Raw genomic sequence first — 18417 nt, forward strand, 5'->3', positions numbered from 1 at the left:
GGTGTGTCATTGAGTTGAAGAGGAGCAAAGTCTTCTGGGCTGAGAATCAGGAGAAATTTTCATTGGAATCTGAGGTGTTATGGGAAGGATAATTGTTATGCTATCTCTTCTTAGGCCTGCACAGACCTTCTCTCTCACCAGAAACATTTGACAGTGGGACTCCCCCCAGAACCTCGAGAAAAGACCATCTCTGCGTGAGTATGGTTTTTCATTGGGTTCAATCAAGCTTCCTTTAAAGAGCTCGATGAGCTTTCCATAAATCTCTTGCCCTAATCTGTCAGTGGATAATAACTTCCTACATTTGTGTACTTCTATCAGAGACACTCATAGAGAGAATGTTGATAATGACAGGACATGAGTAGAAGAAAGACAGATTTCAGAAGGAGTGGAACTCAGATTTTTTTTTTTTTTACTTAACTGACTTTCACAAACTTTCCATTCAAGAAACTAAATAAGACAAATGGAGCAACTAGCATTATTGTTGTTGTTAGGTGCCATCAAGTCGGTTCTGACTCATAGCAACCCCATGTACAACAGAAATGCTGCCCAATCCTGCACCATCCTCATGATAATTCTTAGGCTTGAGACCCTCGTTGTAGCCACTGTGTCAATCCATCTCGTTGAGAGTATTCCTCTTTTTTGCTGACCCTCTACCAAATATGATGTCATTCTCCAGGAACTGATCCCTCCTGATAACATGTCCAAAGTATATGAGACACAGTCTCACCATCCCTGCTTCTAAGGAGCATTCTGGTTGTACTTCTTCCCAGATAGATTTGTTCATTCTTTTGGCAGTCTATGGTATATTGGATATTCTTCGCCAACATCACAATTCAAAGGTGTCAATTCTTTGGTCTTCCTTACTCATCATCCAGCTTTTGCATGCATATGAGGCGATTGAAAACACTATGGCTTGGGTCTTCAAGATGACATCTTTGCTTTTTAACACTTTAAAAAGGGTCTTTTGCAGCAGACTTGCCCAATGCAATGTGTCATTTGATTTCGTCACTGCTGCTTCCATGGGTTTTGATAACTAGCACCCATTAGAAGTCAGCTATACTCTGGAAAGAGAAGATATATAAAAATGTCTAGCTGGAACACGGGGCTGAGGATGAAACTCCATGCTTCTCAAGAAGGAATAAAGTGGATGAAAGCCATAGTCAAAGGGAAAAAATGGATGGATACTTGGCAAAACATAATAAATTAGCATTCCTCCAAGAATACCGTATAATCAGATTGCCACTGTCTCAGTTCTGCGACAGCTTTCAATTGGAAACAGCGCCCTAGAATAGGCTATGACTGGAGTCGGGAGAGAGTGACAGTCTGGAATAGAAAGTTTAATTCTTGCACACGAGTCTTCCTTTTGCCACTAGTCATGCCAATAAAACTCATCTACACTAAATCTTTTTAATTTCATATCATGTCAGTGCCAAAGGAGACCCTGGTGGCGTAGTGGTTAAGTGCTATGGCTGCTAACCAAGTGGTCAGCAGTTTGAATCCACCAGGCACTTCTTGGAAACTCTGTGGGGCAGTTCTACTCTGTCCTATAGAGTTGCTATGAGTCAGAATCCACTCGACGGCAGTGGGTAGTGGGTTTGGGCAGTGCCAAAATTTAAATCTATAAGCAGGCTATATTTCCAAAAAATATTGAGGGATTCTAGCTTCATTCATAAGTAATCTGAAAAATCTGTTTTTTCCTTAAGAGTAATTTAAAACAAGGTTATTTCCCATACCAAGAAACCTGGTGGTACAATGGTTAAGCATTTGGTTGCTAACCAAAAGATTGGCAGTTCAAACCCTCCAGCCATTTGGCAGGAGGAAGGATCTGTTGATCTGCTCCCATAAAGATTACAGCATAAAAAACCCTATGGGGCAGTTTTACCCTGACCTGTAGGGTCACTATGAATCGAAATCGACTCAACATCACAAGACAACAAACATTTCCCATACCTACCAGTTATACTTCTGTAGCCAGTGTAGTGAAAAGTTTATTTTGTAAACAAAACATGCTCTAGATATGGAACATAATTAGGACTAAACGAGGAAGAAGTGAACAAGAATACCTTTGTTGATGTCTGCATACCATCTCCTTCCTGGTTTGTGTCCATGATTTTTGATGTCTTTGGGCTCTGAATTACATGAAAAAAAGTAATCGTAGAACCATGTTTCATAGGTTCCATGTGTCTGTCATGGAACTGTGAAGTCCCAGTTATGCTTTCAGAAAAATAGTCCTAACCTTGTTTCTGGTAAATAGAAGCTTTTGTTACAAATCAGACCAAATTTATGACTAATGTGGGCAATCCAAAAGAAGAAGATGACATGGTCCATGCCCCCAGTGTCAACAGGAGAGTCAAAAGTGCCTGTGTGTTTGTATGTGTGTAAACTGATGGAAGTATACAAAATCAATACATGTAGTTCTCAATTTAAGACAGCATTCCATTCTGATGGTTCCATCATAAATTAGTTCCGACACAAGTTGAATACCTTGGTTTTTTTTTTCTTTTTTTTTAGTTTTCATTATTATTTTCCTTTTTTATATCAGTATCTTTATAAATCTGATCTTTATTTGTCTTCGGGGGTTGGAAGTATTACATATAAACTTACAGATATATTTTAATACATACAGACATACATAAATACACAAATCATAAAAGTTTACTTTGATGCTAAAGTTGAATGATGATGGCATTTTGTCAGTTGTGGTAATAACTCCACTTGTGGAAGGTTCTGGATCATCTGGATTATCCCTGGAAATGGGGATGGTGTTTCTACTTAGAAAATTAGTGAGAGTTGTCCATATGGTCTTTTTCTTTTTTTCTCCATATGCTTCTCAGTAAGATCTTACTGCTTCCCAAATCTGTCAACTTTAGCATTTGGGTCCATGTTTTCGAGCAACTGAAGCCCCTGAATATTTTGAACCATGAGTCATAAAATTGAACATCTGAGAGTGATAACTTCAGCAAATTATGTACTGCAACATTGTGCGTAGTACATATTACTAACACTAAGATGTACAAAAAAAGGTCAGTTGTAAGTGTGGTTTGTCTTAACTCGAATACGTTGTAAGTTGGGTACTACCTGTATAACTCTGCAAGATGTGAATATAAAGTAATAAAATGGCTTCTAAAAGGCACAGGTTAAAATTACTGTATTACTTTGTAGCTATAATAGTTAATTACCTGTCAAATATTAAGGACCAACCATGAAAGACTAGTCTGGAAGGACATCACAGGTGAGTTTTAAATAAAATTTAAAGGAGAAGGACAATCCAGGTTTGGAGACAAAAGGTAAGAGCTCTCTTCAGTTGATATGGGACAGAGAAATTTGGGGAGGCAATTTTACGTAAGGCTGTGAACTTTTGAACACTGGAAGAACCAGAATGCTACTGGTATTTATGAGATGTTGAGGCAGTGACTTGGACTTGGAAAGAACTTTTTTCATTTTTTCAGTACACTTAGGTTCAGGGAGTTCCAGAACACTGAATTGTGCTCATGAGGAGCCTGTACATAGATGAAGAGGAGTCGTTTGAACAGAACAAGGGGATACTTCGTGGTTTAAAGTCAAGAAAGGTGTGCGTCAGGGTTGTATCATTTCACCATACTTATTTAATCTATATGCTGAGCAAGTAATCTGAGAAGCTGGACTATATGAAGAAGAATGGGACATCAGGATTGGAGGTAGACTCATTAACAACCTGCATTATGCAGATGACACAACATTGCTTGCTGAAACTGAAGAGGACTTAAAGTACTTACTGATGAAGATCAAAGACTATAGCCTTCAATATGGATTACACCTCACAACTGGACCAGTAAGCAACATCATGATAAACAAAGAAAAGATTGAAGTTGTCAAGGATTTCATTTTGCTTGAATCCACAACCAATGCCCATGGAAGCAGCAGTCGAGAAATCAAACTATGTATTGAATTGGGTGTATCTGCTGCAAAAGACCTCTTTAAAGTGTTAAAAAGCAAAGATGTCACTTTAAGGACTAAGGTGCGCCTGACCCAAGCTGTGGTGTTTTTAGTCGCCTCATATGCATGCAAAAGCTGGACAACAAATAAGGAAGATTGAAGAAGAATTGACGCCTTTGAGTTATGGTGTTGGTGAAGAATGTCGAATATACCATGGACTGCCAAAAAAACAAACAAATCTGTCTTAGAAGAAGTACAACCTTAGAAGCAAGGATGGCAAGACTTCATCTCACATACTTCGGACATGTTATCAGGAGGGATCAGTCCCTGGAGAAGGATATCATGCTTGGTAAAATAGAGAGCAAAAACAGGAAGACCCTCAACAAGATGGACTAACACAGTGGCTGCAACAATGGGCTCAAGCCCATAACAGCTATTATGAGGATGGCGCAGGACCGGGCAGTGTTCCATTCTGTTGTACATAGGGTCACTGTGAGTTGAAACAACTCGACGGCACCTAACAACAACAACAGGTTCAGGTAGTGACAGAATTTTGTCTTTCTTCACTGTCTTCTTCCTCAGACCTCTGCCCTATGAAGCACTCACTCAGCTGATAGATGAAGCCAGCGAAGGGGACATAAGCATGTCGATCCTTACACAGGTAAGCAGAGTTGCAAAACCTAATCTGGCGATGGATGTTTTAAAGTTTGTTTTCAGTTGATCTGACCATTTCCTAAGACCACAAAATAGGCATTGTTACATATGTGTCGTAATTTTTCTGTATCCATTCTGTGTACAGGAAATAATGGTATATCTAGCCATGTATATGCGAACTCAGCCTGGCCTCTTTGCTGAAATGTTTCGACTTCGAATTGGTCTGATCATACAAGTTATGGCAACAGAACTAGCCCACTCCCTTCGATGCTCAGGTATTCAATTCAGTAACCATTTTAGGCAGAATCCACTTTTAAGGTATGTTTATGTAATTTTAGGTCAGGAGGAAAAGAAGGCTAAAACATTTTTATCAGTAACTCAGAAGCTTCATATAGCAATCTTATTCCCGTGTTAGGCCATCACTATTTAAACAGGTCAAGGGACTGATATGATGACAAATTTATATATTAGTTCTAAAACTTCAAAATCCCACCTCTGTACTTCAAATTCTACTTACCTAACTGCTCTTGGCTAACCACATTTCCTCCTAACTCCTAGAGTGATCTGGAGAGTACATAGTATTTGACTGTGACAGACTGGGTTGGATTCAGGCAGTGGACACCACAGCTCAGTTCATCATAGTGTCAGTATTCTGACTAGTTAACATCTTGGTCAAATAAAAGAAGACAATATTTCTATCAATATTTTCTGACAGGACTCTCTGAAATTAACTATAGTTAGATAGCAGTTTTAGTTAGAAAAATCGTTAAGGCCTATGGATCCTTCAGGGGCCATTGGTGGTGCAGTGGTAGAATTCTCACCTTCCACGTGGGAGACCTGGGTTCAATTCCTGGCCAATGTACCTCAAGTGCAGCCACCACACATCAGTCTGTGGAGGCTTGCGTGTTGCTGTGATGCTGAACAGGTTTCAGAGGTGCTTCCAGACTAAGACAGTCTAGGAAGAAAGGCCTGGCAATCTACTTCTGAAAATAAGCCGTTGAAACCCTACGGCTCACAATGGCCTGATCTGCAGCCGAACATGGGGATGGCACAGGACCAGCCAGCATTTCATTCCATTGTGCATGGGGTCACCATAAGTTGGGGGCCAACTTGGCAGCAGCTAGTAACAACAGCAACATGGAAGCTGCAGAGCAGAAACATAATGTGTGAGAGGGGAAATAAGGAACCTCAGGGCATGACTCTTTTTTTTCTCTTTCCATCGATGTAGATAATTATGAAGTGCTTGTTTGATTTCAACAATTGTGGCAAAATAATAGAGATAGAGATGGCATAGAAAAATAAAATCGCAGCTGCAAAACTCAGTTTTACCGTTGTTTCAGTTAAATTTTCCCCAAAAGGCTTTTAATTTAACAAGTAGCTAAATATATTGGTTTGTAAGATAATTCACATTGTAAATACCCCTTTTAAGGAAGAGAGCTAACAATTTTATTATACCTACTATATGCCAGACATCTTGGTTATCTAATGCTGCTATAACAGAAATACCACAAGTGGATGGCTTTAACAAAGAGAAATTTATTCTCTCTCACAGCCTAGTAGGTTACAAGTCCAAATTCAGGATGTCAGCTCCAGGGGACGGCTTTCTCTTTCTGTTGGCTCTGAAGGAAGATTCCTTGTCATCCATCTTCCCCTGGCTGAGGAGCTTCTCAGGCACAGGGACCCCAGGTCCAAAGGACACGCTCTGCTCCCAGTGCGGCTTTCTTGGTGGCATAATCCCCATGTCTCTCTGCTCTTTTCTCTCTCGAGACTAAGGCAGCTTGGCTTCCTGTATTTCTTGTCTCTTCAGCTTCTGCTTGCTGGTTCCTTGGCCTCTCAGCCCTCAGGCCTCACACCTGCTTCTGCCCTGCTGGGGCAAGTGTTCCAAAGCTCTATAGCTCCACAGATAAGTGCCCAGAGGCACCCCACTCCACCAGGAAGCCTCCTGCCCACAGGCACTCAACTCTCTCGCTCCGTGGTTCGGCTCCAGCACTGTCTGGCACTGGTCTCCTGGTTCTGTTGCTGCTGGTTCACTGCTGCTGCCAGTCGTCTGCTGCTGTTTCTCACCATCTGCGCCTTCTCCAGTGTTAATAGTTCTCCTCACTTCCTTCTGAGCAGTATTCCTGTGTTCTGTTCAAAAGTCTACCCCTTTGTCTATGTACAGGCCCCTCATGAGCAGAATTAAGTGTTCTGGAATTCTCATTTTTTGTAATGTTATCCATAATTTGTTATGATCCATATAGTCAAATGCCTTTATGTAGTCAATAAAGCACAGGTAAATATCTTTCTGGTGTTCTCTGCTTTCAGCCAGGATCCATCTGACATCAGCAGTAATATTCCTGGTTCCACGTCCTCTTCTGAATTTGCCCTGAACTTCTGGCAGTTCCCTGTCAATGTACTGCTACGACTATTTTTGAATTCTGTTCAGCAAAAGTTTACTTGTGTGCAATATTAATGATATTGTTCGATAATTTCCACATTCAGTTGATTCACCTTTCTTTGGAATGGGCATATATATGGGACTCTTCCAATCGTTTGGCCATGTAGCTGTCTTCCAAATTTCTTGGCATAGACAAGTAAGCACTTCCAGCACTGCATTCCTTTGTTGAAACATCTCAATTGTTATTCCGTCAATTCCTGGAGCCTTGTTTTTCACCAGTGCCTTCAGCACAACTTGGACTCCCTCCTTCAGTACCATCTGTTCTTGATCATATGCTACCTCCTAAAAGGGTTGAATGTCAGCCAGTTCTTTTTGGTACAGTGACTCTGTGTATTCCTTCCATCTGCTTTTGATGCTTCCTGCATCATTTAATATATTCCTCATAGAATCCTTCAGTATTGCAACTTGAGCCTTGAATTGTTTCTTCAGTTCCTTCAGCTTGAGAAACACCGAGCATGTTCTTCCTTTTTGGTTTTCTAACTCCAGGTCTTTGTACATTTAATTTTAATACTTTGTCCTCTTGAGTCACCCTTTGAAATCTTGTGTTCAGCTCTTTTACCTCATTATTTCCTCAGTTCTCTTCAGCTAATCTACAGTCAACAGCAAGTTTCAGAGTCTCTTCTGACATCCATTTTGGCCTTTTCTTTCCTGTCCTTTTAATGACCTTTTGTTTTCTTCATGTATTGAGTTCCTTGATGTCATTCCACAGCTCATCTGATCTTCAGTCATTAGTGATCAATGTGTCAAATCTATTCTTGAGATGGTCTCTAAATTCAGGTGGAATGTACTCAAGGTCGTCCTTTGGTTTCCTGCACTTGCTGTAATTTCCTTCAGCCTCAGCTTGAAATTGCATATGAGCAATTGATGGTCTGTTCCACAGTTGGCCCCTGGCCTTGTTCTAACTGTTGATATTGGGCTTTTCCATTGTCTCCTTCCACAGATGTAGCTGGTTTGATTCCTGTGAATTCCATCTGATGAGGTCCACATGTATAGTTACCATTTGTGTTGTTGAAAAAAGGTATTTGCAATGAAGAAGTCACTGGTCTTGCAAAATTCTATCATGCAATCTCTGACATCATTTCTATTACCAAGGCTGTATTTCCCAACTATTGATCCTTCTTCGTTTCTGACTTTTGCATTCCAGTCACCAGTAATTATCAGTGCATCTTGATTGCACATTTGATCAATTTCAGGCTACAGAAGTTGGTAAAAATTTTCGATTTCTTCATCTTTGACCTTAATGGTTGATGCGTAAATTTGAATATTAGTCATATATTAACTGGTCTTCCTTGTAGGCGTATGGCTATTAGGCTATCACTGACAGCGTTGTATTTCAGCATAGATCTTGAAATGTTCTTTTTGATGATGAATGCGACACTGTTCCTTTTCAATTTGTCATTCCCGGCATTGTAAAACATATGATTGTCCAATTCAAAATGACCAATAGCAGTCCATTTCAGCTCACCAGTGCCTAGGATATCAATCTTTATGCATTCCATTTCATTTTTGATGACTTTCAATTTTCTTGAATTCATACTTTGTGCATTCCACGTTCTGCAAATGGATGTTTGCAGCTGTTTCTTATTTTGAGTAGTGCCACCTCAGCAAACGAAGGTCCCAAAAGCTTGACTCCATCCACATCATTAAGGTCGACTCAACTTTGAGAACGCAGCTCTTCCCCAGTCATATTTTGAGTGCCTTCCAACCTGAGGGACTCATCTTAGAAAATTTTCCACTGCTATCCATAAGATGTTCACTGGCCAATTCTTTCAGATCGTCAAGTCCTTCTTTGTAGTCTGTCTTAGTCTAGAAGCTCCACTGAAACCTGTCCACCGTGGGTGACCCTGCTGGTATTTGAAATACCGGTGGTATAGCTTCCTTCCAACATCACAGCAACATAGAAGCCACCACAGTATGACAAACTGACAGACAAGTGGTGGACCTACATATTGTAAACTCTTACTAAATGTTTGATGTTGATGAACAAGTTCAAGTTATCCTGTCTCAATTTTCTTCATAATTTCATGGCTTCATATGTATTCTCTTTTAAGCTCCATATTTTCAGACTGTGAAGTTTAATTATTTTAGTCTATCTTCATATAGTGGCCTTTACATTCATTGCCTTTCTCTGAATGGCCTCCAGTTCCATTGTTCTCCTTTCATTCTTTCCACCTTCAAATAAAGATACTACTGACTACCCTAATAGTGTGTGGGGGGGAGGGGTGGATTGAAGAAGAAATCCAGGACCTGGTTAATGCATAAAATGGGTAATCAGTGCTGAAATAATTAAGAATTCATTGCAGTATGAATGCCTAAGCAGTATGATGCTAGAAGTTTATTTTGTAATTCTATTCTTGCAGTCAGGGGACTCAGAAATTCTGAGCAAGAAAGGAAATAGGGAAAAGTAGGGAGGGTATGGCAGGCAAATTAGAAATCCCTCTGTCCTAATGTCTCTGCTGACTAGCTGAGGAAGCCACAGAGGGCCTGATGAATCTCAGTCCTTCAGCTATGAAGAGCCTCCTTCATCACATTCTCAGTGGCAAGGAGTTTGGCGTGGAGCGAAGCGGTAAGGCTTCTGAATAACTGCATTTCCATTTCAGAATGTTTAAGTGTCTCATTGTTTTTAAAATGTTTTCCTTTTATCAAAGGAACTTTTTTTACCCCCAAATAAATAGAACTCTAATATATAAAACAGCTAAAAACAAAGCTGTCTTCTGGAACAAATTTGAAAACCACTGTATGTCTCAATTTCTTTTTCCTTAATGATATATTAACTAAGTGGATTGATTACAATTTTTTTTGATTGTTTTGCCCATTCCCTCTCATTATCTTGTCTCCACTTTAGGATATTACTATTTCAACATAAAACCCTTTAGACTAATAGCTTTTAACATCTGAAACTTTCTTGTATTCCAGTTGGCAATAATTCAGTAGTGCTTCCAGTGTTGAATGTGTGTGTAGGTGCTGTAGTACATCTGATGTAGTCTTTCAACTTTAATTTCAAATATATCTGGGAATCTGCCACAAATTAATCTTCTATCTGCACTTGAAGTTTTGGCAGTCGAATAAAGAGTGGCATTTTGTGTCTAGTACCTAGAACAGCAGAGCAAATGGAAAGAGTTTATTTGCCATGCTCAACTTTTAGGCTTAGGACAAATAAATATGTAATGTGAGATGGATGCACGGCATTGACAGACCTTAGAGTAGTAAAAGAAAGTTATAAAGCAGTGCTTCTCGAGTCCTGAAAATTCTGATTCACAAGACCTGGACAGGGACCTGAGATTCTAGTAACAAGCTCCCGGGTGACACTGATGCTCCTTTTCCACAGACCACACTTTGAATAGCAATGTTACCGTTTTCTTTTGTTGTTGTTTTTATTAAGTTAAAAATAAAAGGACATACATCTAGGTTCTTTTAATGTGGTGGGGGATAAATCTGAACCTGACTGTCCTTTATCTTTGATCTATCACCTTATAGTTCGCCCCACTGATTCAAATATCAGCCCTGCTATTTCTATCCATGAGATTGGTGCCGTTGGAGCAACCAAAACTGAACGAACTGGGATCACGCAGTTAAAAAGTGAGATAAAGCAGGTAAGATACTTGGGGGATTAGCTGGGAAATTATCACTTTTAAGAACATTCTTTTGGAATCAGGCTTTGTTGGGATTTTGGTTTCATATCCCTAGTTTAATTTGAACTATTTGTTTTTCAGGTGGAATTCCGTAGACTGTCTATCTCAACTGAGAGTCAGGTGAAACAACTAGGAAATCCTTAACACAGTTTAAGCTCCCTTTAGTTCTATATAACATGCATGTACTCTTGGCCTCTTTGCAAATAAGATAACAAGTAGCTTATTTGATTCTCCTTTATATCAGTCATTTTGTAGATAGCTTTCCTTTTGCTGGACCAAATTATTTTGCTAATTTTAGGAGAAAAATAATCTGCTTCTAATAACAAGAAAGTGAAACCCTGAGTTCCTCTTGTTAGGATTGACATGTAATTTTGAAATTAATTTTCTTTGTGAAACTAGACTTAGATTTTTTAGTTTTGAAAATAGATAGTAGAACACAAGACTAAGCAAGGGCCTTATTTTTCATCTATTTTCAGGTATTGTCCCAAAATTAGATTTTTATCACCCTTATGATAGAAGCATAGGAAGGGTATTATGGACACATATAGGAAAAGCATCTAAATCAGCCTGGGTGTTGGTGGGAGTCACTAAATACCATACTGTAGCTTCTTACTGAGTTTTCCCTACAGGTGAGAATAGATGAGTTGTTACATTACACAAAGAAATAGTTAACATGAAATTCCATAATTTCTCCTTTTAAAACTCTGGGAAATCATATGATTTCAAGATCTTCAAGTTGAGGGAGTACTCATTTACTCTATCCTGATAGTACTTTTTATGAAAAGCTTAAAACTCTCTCTCCTGCCTTCAGAATAGACTTATGATATAGTATTAATGAACATACAGAAGAGGAAAGGAAAATGGATGTTTTGTTTTTTAAGAAACCATTTAGGAGGAGAATGAGCCAATGCTTGAACCTTAATTTGAAATAAACTGAATTTGAGTACACTCCTTAAGTACTCTTTCATGATTATATTTATGAAAGGACAAGAATAGGAATAAAATAAGAAAGTTCCCTGTAATAGAGAAGTTTTCATTTTACAGTTTTTTTTTTTCAGATAATTCAGATAATCTGCACATTTTCCTATCTGAAAGGGGAAAGGCCTACATTCAATAACAAATAAGCTGATTTATATTGTTGGTAAACAATCCTAGTTTTGGTTGAGAGTGGTTGGCTAAGCATATTATGGTTGTTTATAGTCACACAGTATTACTTATAAGCTCATTATATATTTAGAGCTTGAAGTCTATGTTTCCAGATAAATTGTTGTTTTTAGGTGCCATCCAGTCTATTCCCACTCATAGTGACCCTGTGTACCATAGAACAAAACTCTGCCCTGTCCTGCACCATCCTCACAATCCTTGCTATGCTTGAGCCCGTTGCAGCCACTGTGTCACTCCCTCTTGTTGAAGGTCTTCCTCTTTTTCGCTGACCCTCTGCTTTACCAAGTATGATGTCCTCCTCCAGGGACTGGTCCCTCCTGATAACATGTCCAAAGTACAGAAGATGAAGTCTCACTATCCTCTCTTCTAAGGAGCATTCTGACTGTATTTCCAAGACAGATTTGTTCATTATTTTGGCAGTCCATGGTGTATTCAATATTCTTCACCAACGCCATAATTCAAAGGCATCAATTCTTCTTCAGTCTTCCTTATTCATTGTCCAGTTTTCATATGCATATGAGGTGATTGAAAATACCATGGCTTGGGTTAGGCATACCTTAGTCCTCAACATACTTTGCTATATCATTTTTTTTCCCTACACATCCACTGCTCATAGGTCTTCAAGGGAGCCAAAATCAATTGGATTATAATTTAGAGAATTAAGAGCCCTAAATTTCCCTTACTTTATATTTCTAATATTGATTTCCATCTTTACCTGCTTATCTGTATTTTGTGTGGTTCTAAGCCCTTTTCTCTATCATTCATCAGTGCTCTTTCCTGATTATGGGGGAAAAATATGTTGGTACGGTTGTTGTTGTTAGGTGCTGTCGAGTCTATTGTGACTCATAGTGACCCCATGTGACAGAGTAGAACTGCCCCATAGGGTTTTCTTGACAGTAATCTTTGCTGAAGCAGATCACCAGGTCTTTCTCAAATGAAGCCGCTAGGAGAATTTGAACTCCCAGCCATTCTGTTAGCAGCCAAGCGCTTAACCGTTTTGCCACCAGGTAGTTTTATTTATTTTACCCTTTACCAAGACTTGTAGAGTAAGGCTTTTTCATCAGCTTTTTAATGATAACATGCTGGCTTGAATAGTCCAGAATTTCACTCTACTAATCACTTAAAAAAATTTTTTTAATCACTTTTAAAAACTAAAATAATGGTCGTTACTCCATTTTAAAATTATATGTTCTCCATTTTTTTATAGCCCAATGGTGGTCATCTCCTGGGTATAGATTTGATATCACCATCTTTTCTGGTAACTGTTGTCATCTTATATTATATGCCATTCATAAGTGTTTTGAATATACTGTGATATAATCATGACATATACTAATTGACTGAAAAGGAAAACGAAGTCAATCAAGAACTAAAATAAGTATAAAGCAACTTAATGCATGGATGTGAGATCTTTTCCAAAAAGGCAGGAAAAGGGAGGGGGGGAATTCAACTCCAACCTCTTTTTCATTTCAGAAAGCATAATTCAATGTAAAATTACATACAGTTAAGCACCTGTTTATTCATTCTTTCAATTAATATACTTTATGGCATGCCTACTTAGTAGCAGGCACTGTATTAGGCAGCATCATTGTCACCTGGAAACTTATTAGAAATGCAAAATCTTGATCCCTACCCTAGGATTACTGAATCAGAAGGCTGAGGTGGAGTCCAACAATCTGTGTTTTAATAAGCTTCCTAGATAATTCTTATGTGTTCTTAAATTTGAAAACTACTGGGTTAGCTATTCTTTTGATTATTAATTAATTTAGTAAATATTGAGTGCCCATTTTGTGCCAGGCACTGGAGATACAATAGTGAACAAAATAAATGTGGTCCTTGCCCTCTTGGAGCTTATAGTTTAGAGAAGAGTGATCTTTGATTAAATTTCAAAATAGCCTGTGATTTCAGATTTCTCAGGCTGAACAGATTTAGGCCAGATGACACACACAAAAAAAGTGGAAAGCTATTGGGAACAATGTTGGCATTTCTGTTATCCTTAACAAAATAGCCCTGTAATGAATTAATAAGACTTAGTCAACTCTGTCATATCCACATTAATAAAAAGAGTACAGAGGTATAGAAGAGAATCTAAAAACTATTGACATTTGGCTTTTGAACACAATCTGGGTTGTACCCTATCAGATACATACCCTTTCTGAGTGGACTTCACTTTAGCAGCCTACAGTCTTGGTGGTAAAGAAGGTAATGAAGATCAATGAAATAGCAGTTCATTTACTTGGCAGATCAGTATGACAGTCACTTGCCAATAGAAATGTTTTGGGGCACTTTTCTCTTTTACATAGCAGTCCGTGGTGGTTTATACATTTGATTCAAATTAAAATGTGAGCAGTTCTTTTCTCAGAAAAGTATTTCTATTCTTTTTATTTTATATTTCTGAATCCGTAAGCTGTCAAATAACCACTTTACCCAATGTACTTCATCCTTCATTTAGCATGATTTTTTCAAGGTTCATCTATGTTGTGGCATGTATCATTACTTCATTTCTTTATACTGCTGAATAATATTCCATATATTCCGTACATGTATTATCCACTCATTAGTTTATGGACATTTAGATTGTTTCCACTTTTTGGCTTTTATGAAAAACGCTACTGTGAATCTTCATGTACGAGTTTTTGTGTGGACAAATGTTTTCATTTCTCTTGGGTACATACCAAGGAGTAGAATTTCTGGGTGTATGTTTAACGTTCTGAGGAACTGCCAAACTGTTTTTCAAAGTGGCTGCCCCATTTAATATTCCCACTGGCAATATATAAGGGTTCTAGTTTCTCCACATCCTTGACAACACTTGTTAGTGTCTGTCTTTTTTATTATAGCCATCCTAGTGGGTGTGATGTAGTATCTCATTGTGGTTTTAATTTGCAGTTCCTAATGATGTTGAGCATCTTTTTTCATGTGCTTATTGACCATATATATCTTCTCTAGAGAAATGTCTATTCAAATCCTTTGCCCACTTTTTAATTGGGCCATTTGTGTTTTTATTGTTTTGTTGTACGAGTTCTTTATATATTCTAAATACAAGTCTCTTATCAGGTATATGACTGACAGATATTGTCTACCATTATGTAAGTTGTCTTTTCACTTTCTTGATAGTGCCCTTTTGATTCATAAAAGTTTTTAATTTTGATGAAGTCCAATTTATTTTTTTTTTCTTTTGTTTCTTCTGCTTTTAGTGTCATATCTAAGAATCCATTGCCAAATCCAAGGTCATGAAGATTTACACCTGTTTTCTTCTAAGAATTTTATAGTTTTACTTCCTTATATTTAGGTCTCTGATCCATTTTTAATCTTGATATGGTGTGAGGAAGGAGTCCATATTAATTCTTTTGTGTGTGGATATCCGGTTATCCCAGCACTATTTGTTAAAAAGATTATTTTCCCCCATTTTACTCTCTTGGCACCCTTGTCAAAAATTAATAGACCAAAAATATAAGGGTTTATTTCTGGACTCTCAGTTCTATTCCATTGATCTGTATATCTATCATTATGCACCTATGACACAGTCTTGATTATGGTAGATTAATGGTAAGTTTTGAAACCAGAAAGTGTCAGTCCTACAATTTTGATCTTTTTAGATAAGATTGTTTTAGCTATTGTGGGTCCCTTGAATTTCCATATGAATGTTGGGATCAGCATGTCAATTTCTGCAAAGAAACGAGCTGAAATTTTGATATGTATATTATTTAATCTCTAGATCAATTTGTGTAATATTGTCATCTTAACAATGTCAAGTCTTCTGATTTATCAACATGGGATTTCTATTTATTTAGGTCCTTTAATGTCTTTCAACATGTTTTGTAGTTTTCAGAGTACAAGTTTTACACTCCTTTTGTTAAATTTATTCCTGTTTATTTTATTCCTTTTGATACTATTGTATATAGAATTATTTTCTTAAGTTCTTTTTCTGATTGATAACTGCTAGTGTATAGAAAAGCAACTGATTTTTGTGTATTGATCTTGTATCTACAATTCTGCTGAACTCATTTATTAGCTTTAACAGTTTAGTGGATTCTTTAGGATTTTCTATCCTAAAAATTATGTCATCTGTGAAGAAAGATAATTTTAGTTTTTCCTTTCCAATTTGGATGCCTTTTTTTTCTTTTTGTTTCCAAATGCTTTTGCTACAACTTCCAGTACAATGTTGAATACCAAAAAAAACAAAAACAAAAAACAAACCCGTTGCTGTCAACTCTGACTCGTAGTGACCCTGTAGGACAAAGTAGAACTGCCCCATAGGGTTTCCAAGACTGTAATCTTTATGGAAGCAGATTGCCACATCTTTCTCTCACAGAGCGGTTGGTGGGTTGGAACCATCAACCTTTTGGTTAGCAGCTGAGCACTTTAACCACTGCACCACCAGGGATCCTTTCAGTGGTGAAATTGGGCGTCCTAGTTCTGCTCCTGATCTTAGATGAAAAGCTTTCAGTCTTTCGCTTTTGAGAATAATGTTAGCTGTGGATTTTTCATAGATGCCTTTATCAGCTTCGGGAAATTCTCTTCTGTTCCTAGTTTGTGGAGTGTTTTTATCATGAAGGGGTGTTCTATTTTGCTAAATATATTTTCTGCATTTATTGGGATGATGATGGGATTTTACTCCTTTATTCTATTGATATGGTATATTGTATTGATTGATTTTTGGACCTTAAAACAGCCTTGCAATCCTGGAATTAAGTCTACTTGGTCATAGTGTATAATCCCTTTTATATGTTACGTGATTACCGTATTTTTATACAAATAACATGTGCCTTCTATGTTTGTTTCCGAGCTGTGCCCTCCCCCCTCTATGTATTTCTGTAAGTGCACTATGCTAATTTTCTTACAAAAACATGTAAAAAAAAATTGGCATAGCAGGGCTTACGAAAATACATCATGGGGGGCAGGATGCAGCTGGCAAACAAATGTAGAAGGCGTACATTATTTGCATAAAAAACATGGTACATTTGCTAATATTATATTGAGGCTTTTTGTATCTGTAGTCATTAACGTATATTGGTCAGTAGTTTTGTTTTCTTGTGATGTCTTTGTCTGATTTTAGTATCAGGATAATACTGGCTTCATATAATGCGTTGGGAAGTGTTACTTCTTCTTTTCCATTTTTGAATGAGTTTGGGAAGAACTGGTAATAATTCTTCTTTGAACATTTGGTAGAATATGCCAGTGAGGCCACCAGTGCTTAGGCTTTTCTTTGTAAGAAGTTTTTTAATTACTCATTTGTTCTTTTAATTTTTACAAATCTGTTCAAATTTTCTGTTTCTTCTTGAGTCAGTTTCAGTAGTTTGTGGCTTTCTAGGCATTTTTCCCATTTCATCTATGTTATGTAATTTGTTGACATATACTTGTTCATATTATTTCTTTATAATCCTTTTTATTTCTGTAATATCAGAAGTGTTGTCCCCTCTTTCGTTCCTGATTTTATAAATTTGAGTCCCCTTTTTTCCATGGTCAGTCTAGTTAACAAATTGCCAGTTGTTGATACTTTCAAAGAACAAATTTTGGCTTTGTTCTCTATTATTTTACTGTTCTCTATTTCATTTATTTCTGCTCTAATCTTTATTATGTCCTTCCTTCTGATTGCTTTTGGTTTTGTTTGTTCTTCCTTTTCCATTGTCTTAAGATAGAAGGTTAGCTAACATTATATTCAAAAGTGAAAGACAGATTTGAGATATGTCTTCCTTTTTTAAATATATGCAGTTAAAACATGAATTTCTGTCTAAACACTACTTTAGCTGCATCTCATAAATTTTCGTATATTTTCATTTTCATTCCTCTCAAAGTATTTTCTAATTTTCCTTGTGATTTCTTCCCCTTAACCCATTGGTTATTTAGGAAGGTGTTGTTTAATTTCCACATATTAATTTTCCCCAAATTTCCTACTGTTATTGATGTTAAATTTAATTCCATGTGGTTAGAGAATATACTTTGCCTGATTTCAATTCTTTTTTCTAATTTATTGAAGTTTGTGTTTTGGCCTAGCATACAATCTATCCTGGCAAATGTTCCATTTACACTTGTGAAGAATGCATAGTCTGCTGTTGTTGGATGGAATATTCTTTAGGTGTCTCTTAGGTCTAGTTTGTTTATATCATTGTTTGTGTCTCCATATTTTGTTGATCTTCTGTCTCATTGGTCTATCCATTATTGAAAATAAAGCATTTAAATCTCCAGCTTTCATTGTTGAATTGTTTTTTTACCTTCAGTTCTGTCAGTTTCTGTTTCATGGATTTCAGGCCTCTGTTTTTAGGTGCATGTATGTTTATAATTGTTACGTCTTCCTCATAGATTGACCTGTTAATCTTCTTGTCTGGGGGCCACACTTTTCTGTTTCTTTGCATGCCTCATAATTTTCTGTTGAAAACTAAACATTTTATTTATTTATTTTCATTGTACTTTAGATGAAGGTTTACAGAGCAAGCTAGTTTCTCAGTAAACAATTAATATACATATTGTTTTGTGACACTGGTTGCCAACCCCACAACATGTCAACACTCTGCCCTTCTTGAACTTGGGTTCCCTATTACAAAATTTCCTGGCTTCTTGTCCTTGCCTCTGGGTTAGTGTGCCCATTTAGTATCATTTTGTTTTTTGGACCTGTTT

At 37.4% G+C, this 18417-nt stretch overlaps 1 protein-coding gene across 5 annotated transcripts in view; it reads left to right on the plus strand.

Annotated features, from left to right (window-relative positions):
* The window catches only part of PHKA1 (phosphorylase kinase regulatory subunit alpha 1), a 201289-nt gene that overhangs the window by 170603 nt on the left and 12269 nt on the right, over positions 1-18417 (plus strand). For 2 of the 5 annotated variants that reach the window (XM_049873293.1, XM_049873296.1), the window contains 7 exons: positions 115-194; positions 4498-4576; positions 4715-4844; positions 9471-9572; positions 10484-10599; positions 10720-10758; positions 13010-13060. In XM_049873293.1, coding sequence (XP_049729250.1) covers positions 115-194; positions 4498-4576; positions 4715-4844; positions 9471-9572; positions 10484-10599; positions 10720-10758; positions 13010-13060 — 597 coding nt within the window. The remainder of the gene's footprint in view (positions 1-114; positions 195-4497; positions 4577-4714; positions 4845-9470; positions 9573-10483; positions 10600-10719; positions 10759-13009; positions 13061-18417) is intronic. The other 3 variants (XM_049873295.1, XM_049873297.1, XM_049873294.1) reach the window with 2 other exon arrangements.

This window comes from Elephas maximus, chromosome X (genome assembly GCF_024166365.1).
Source record: "Elephas maximus indicus isolate mEleMax1 chromosome X, mEleMax1 primary haplotype, whole genome shotgun sequence".
NCBI lineage: Eukaryota > Metazoa > Chordata > Mammalia > Proboscidea > Elephantidae > Elephas > Elephas maximus.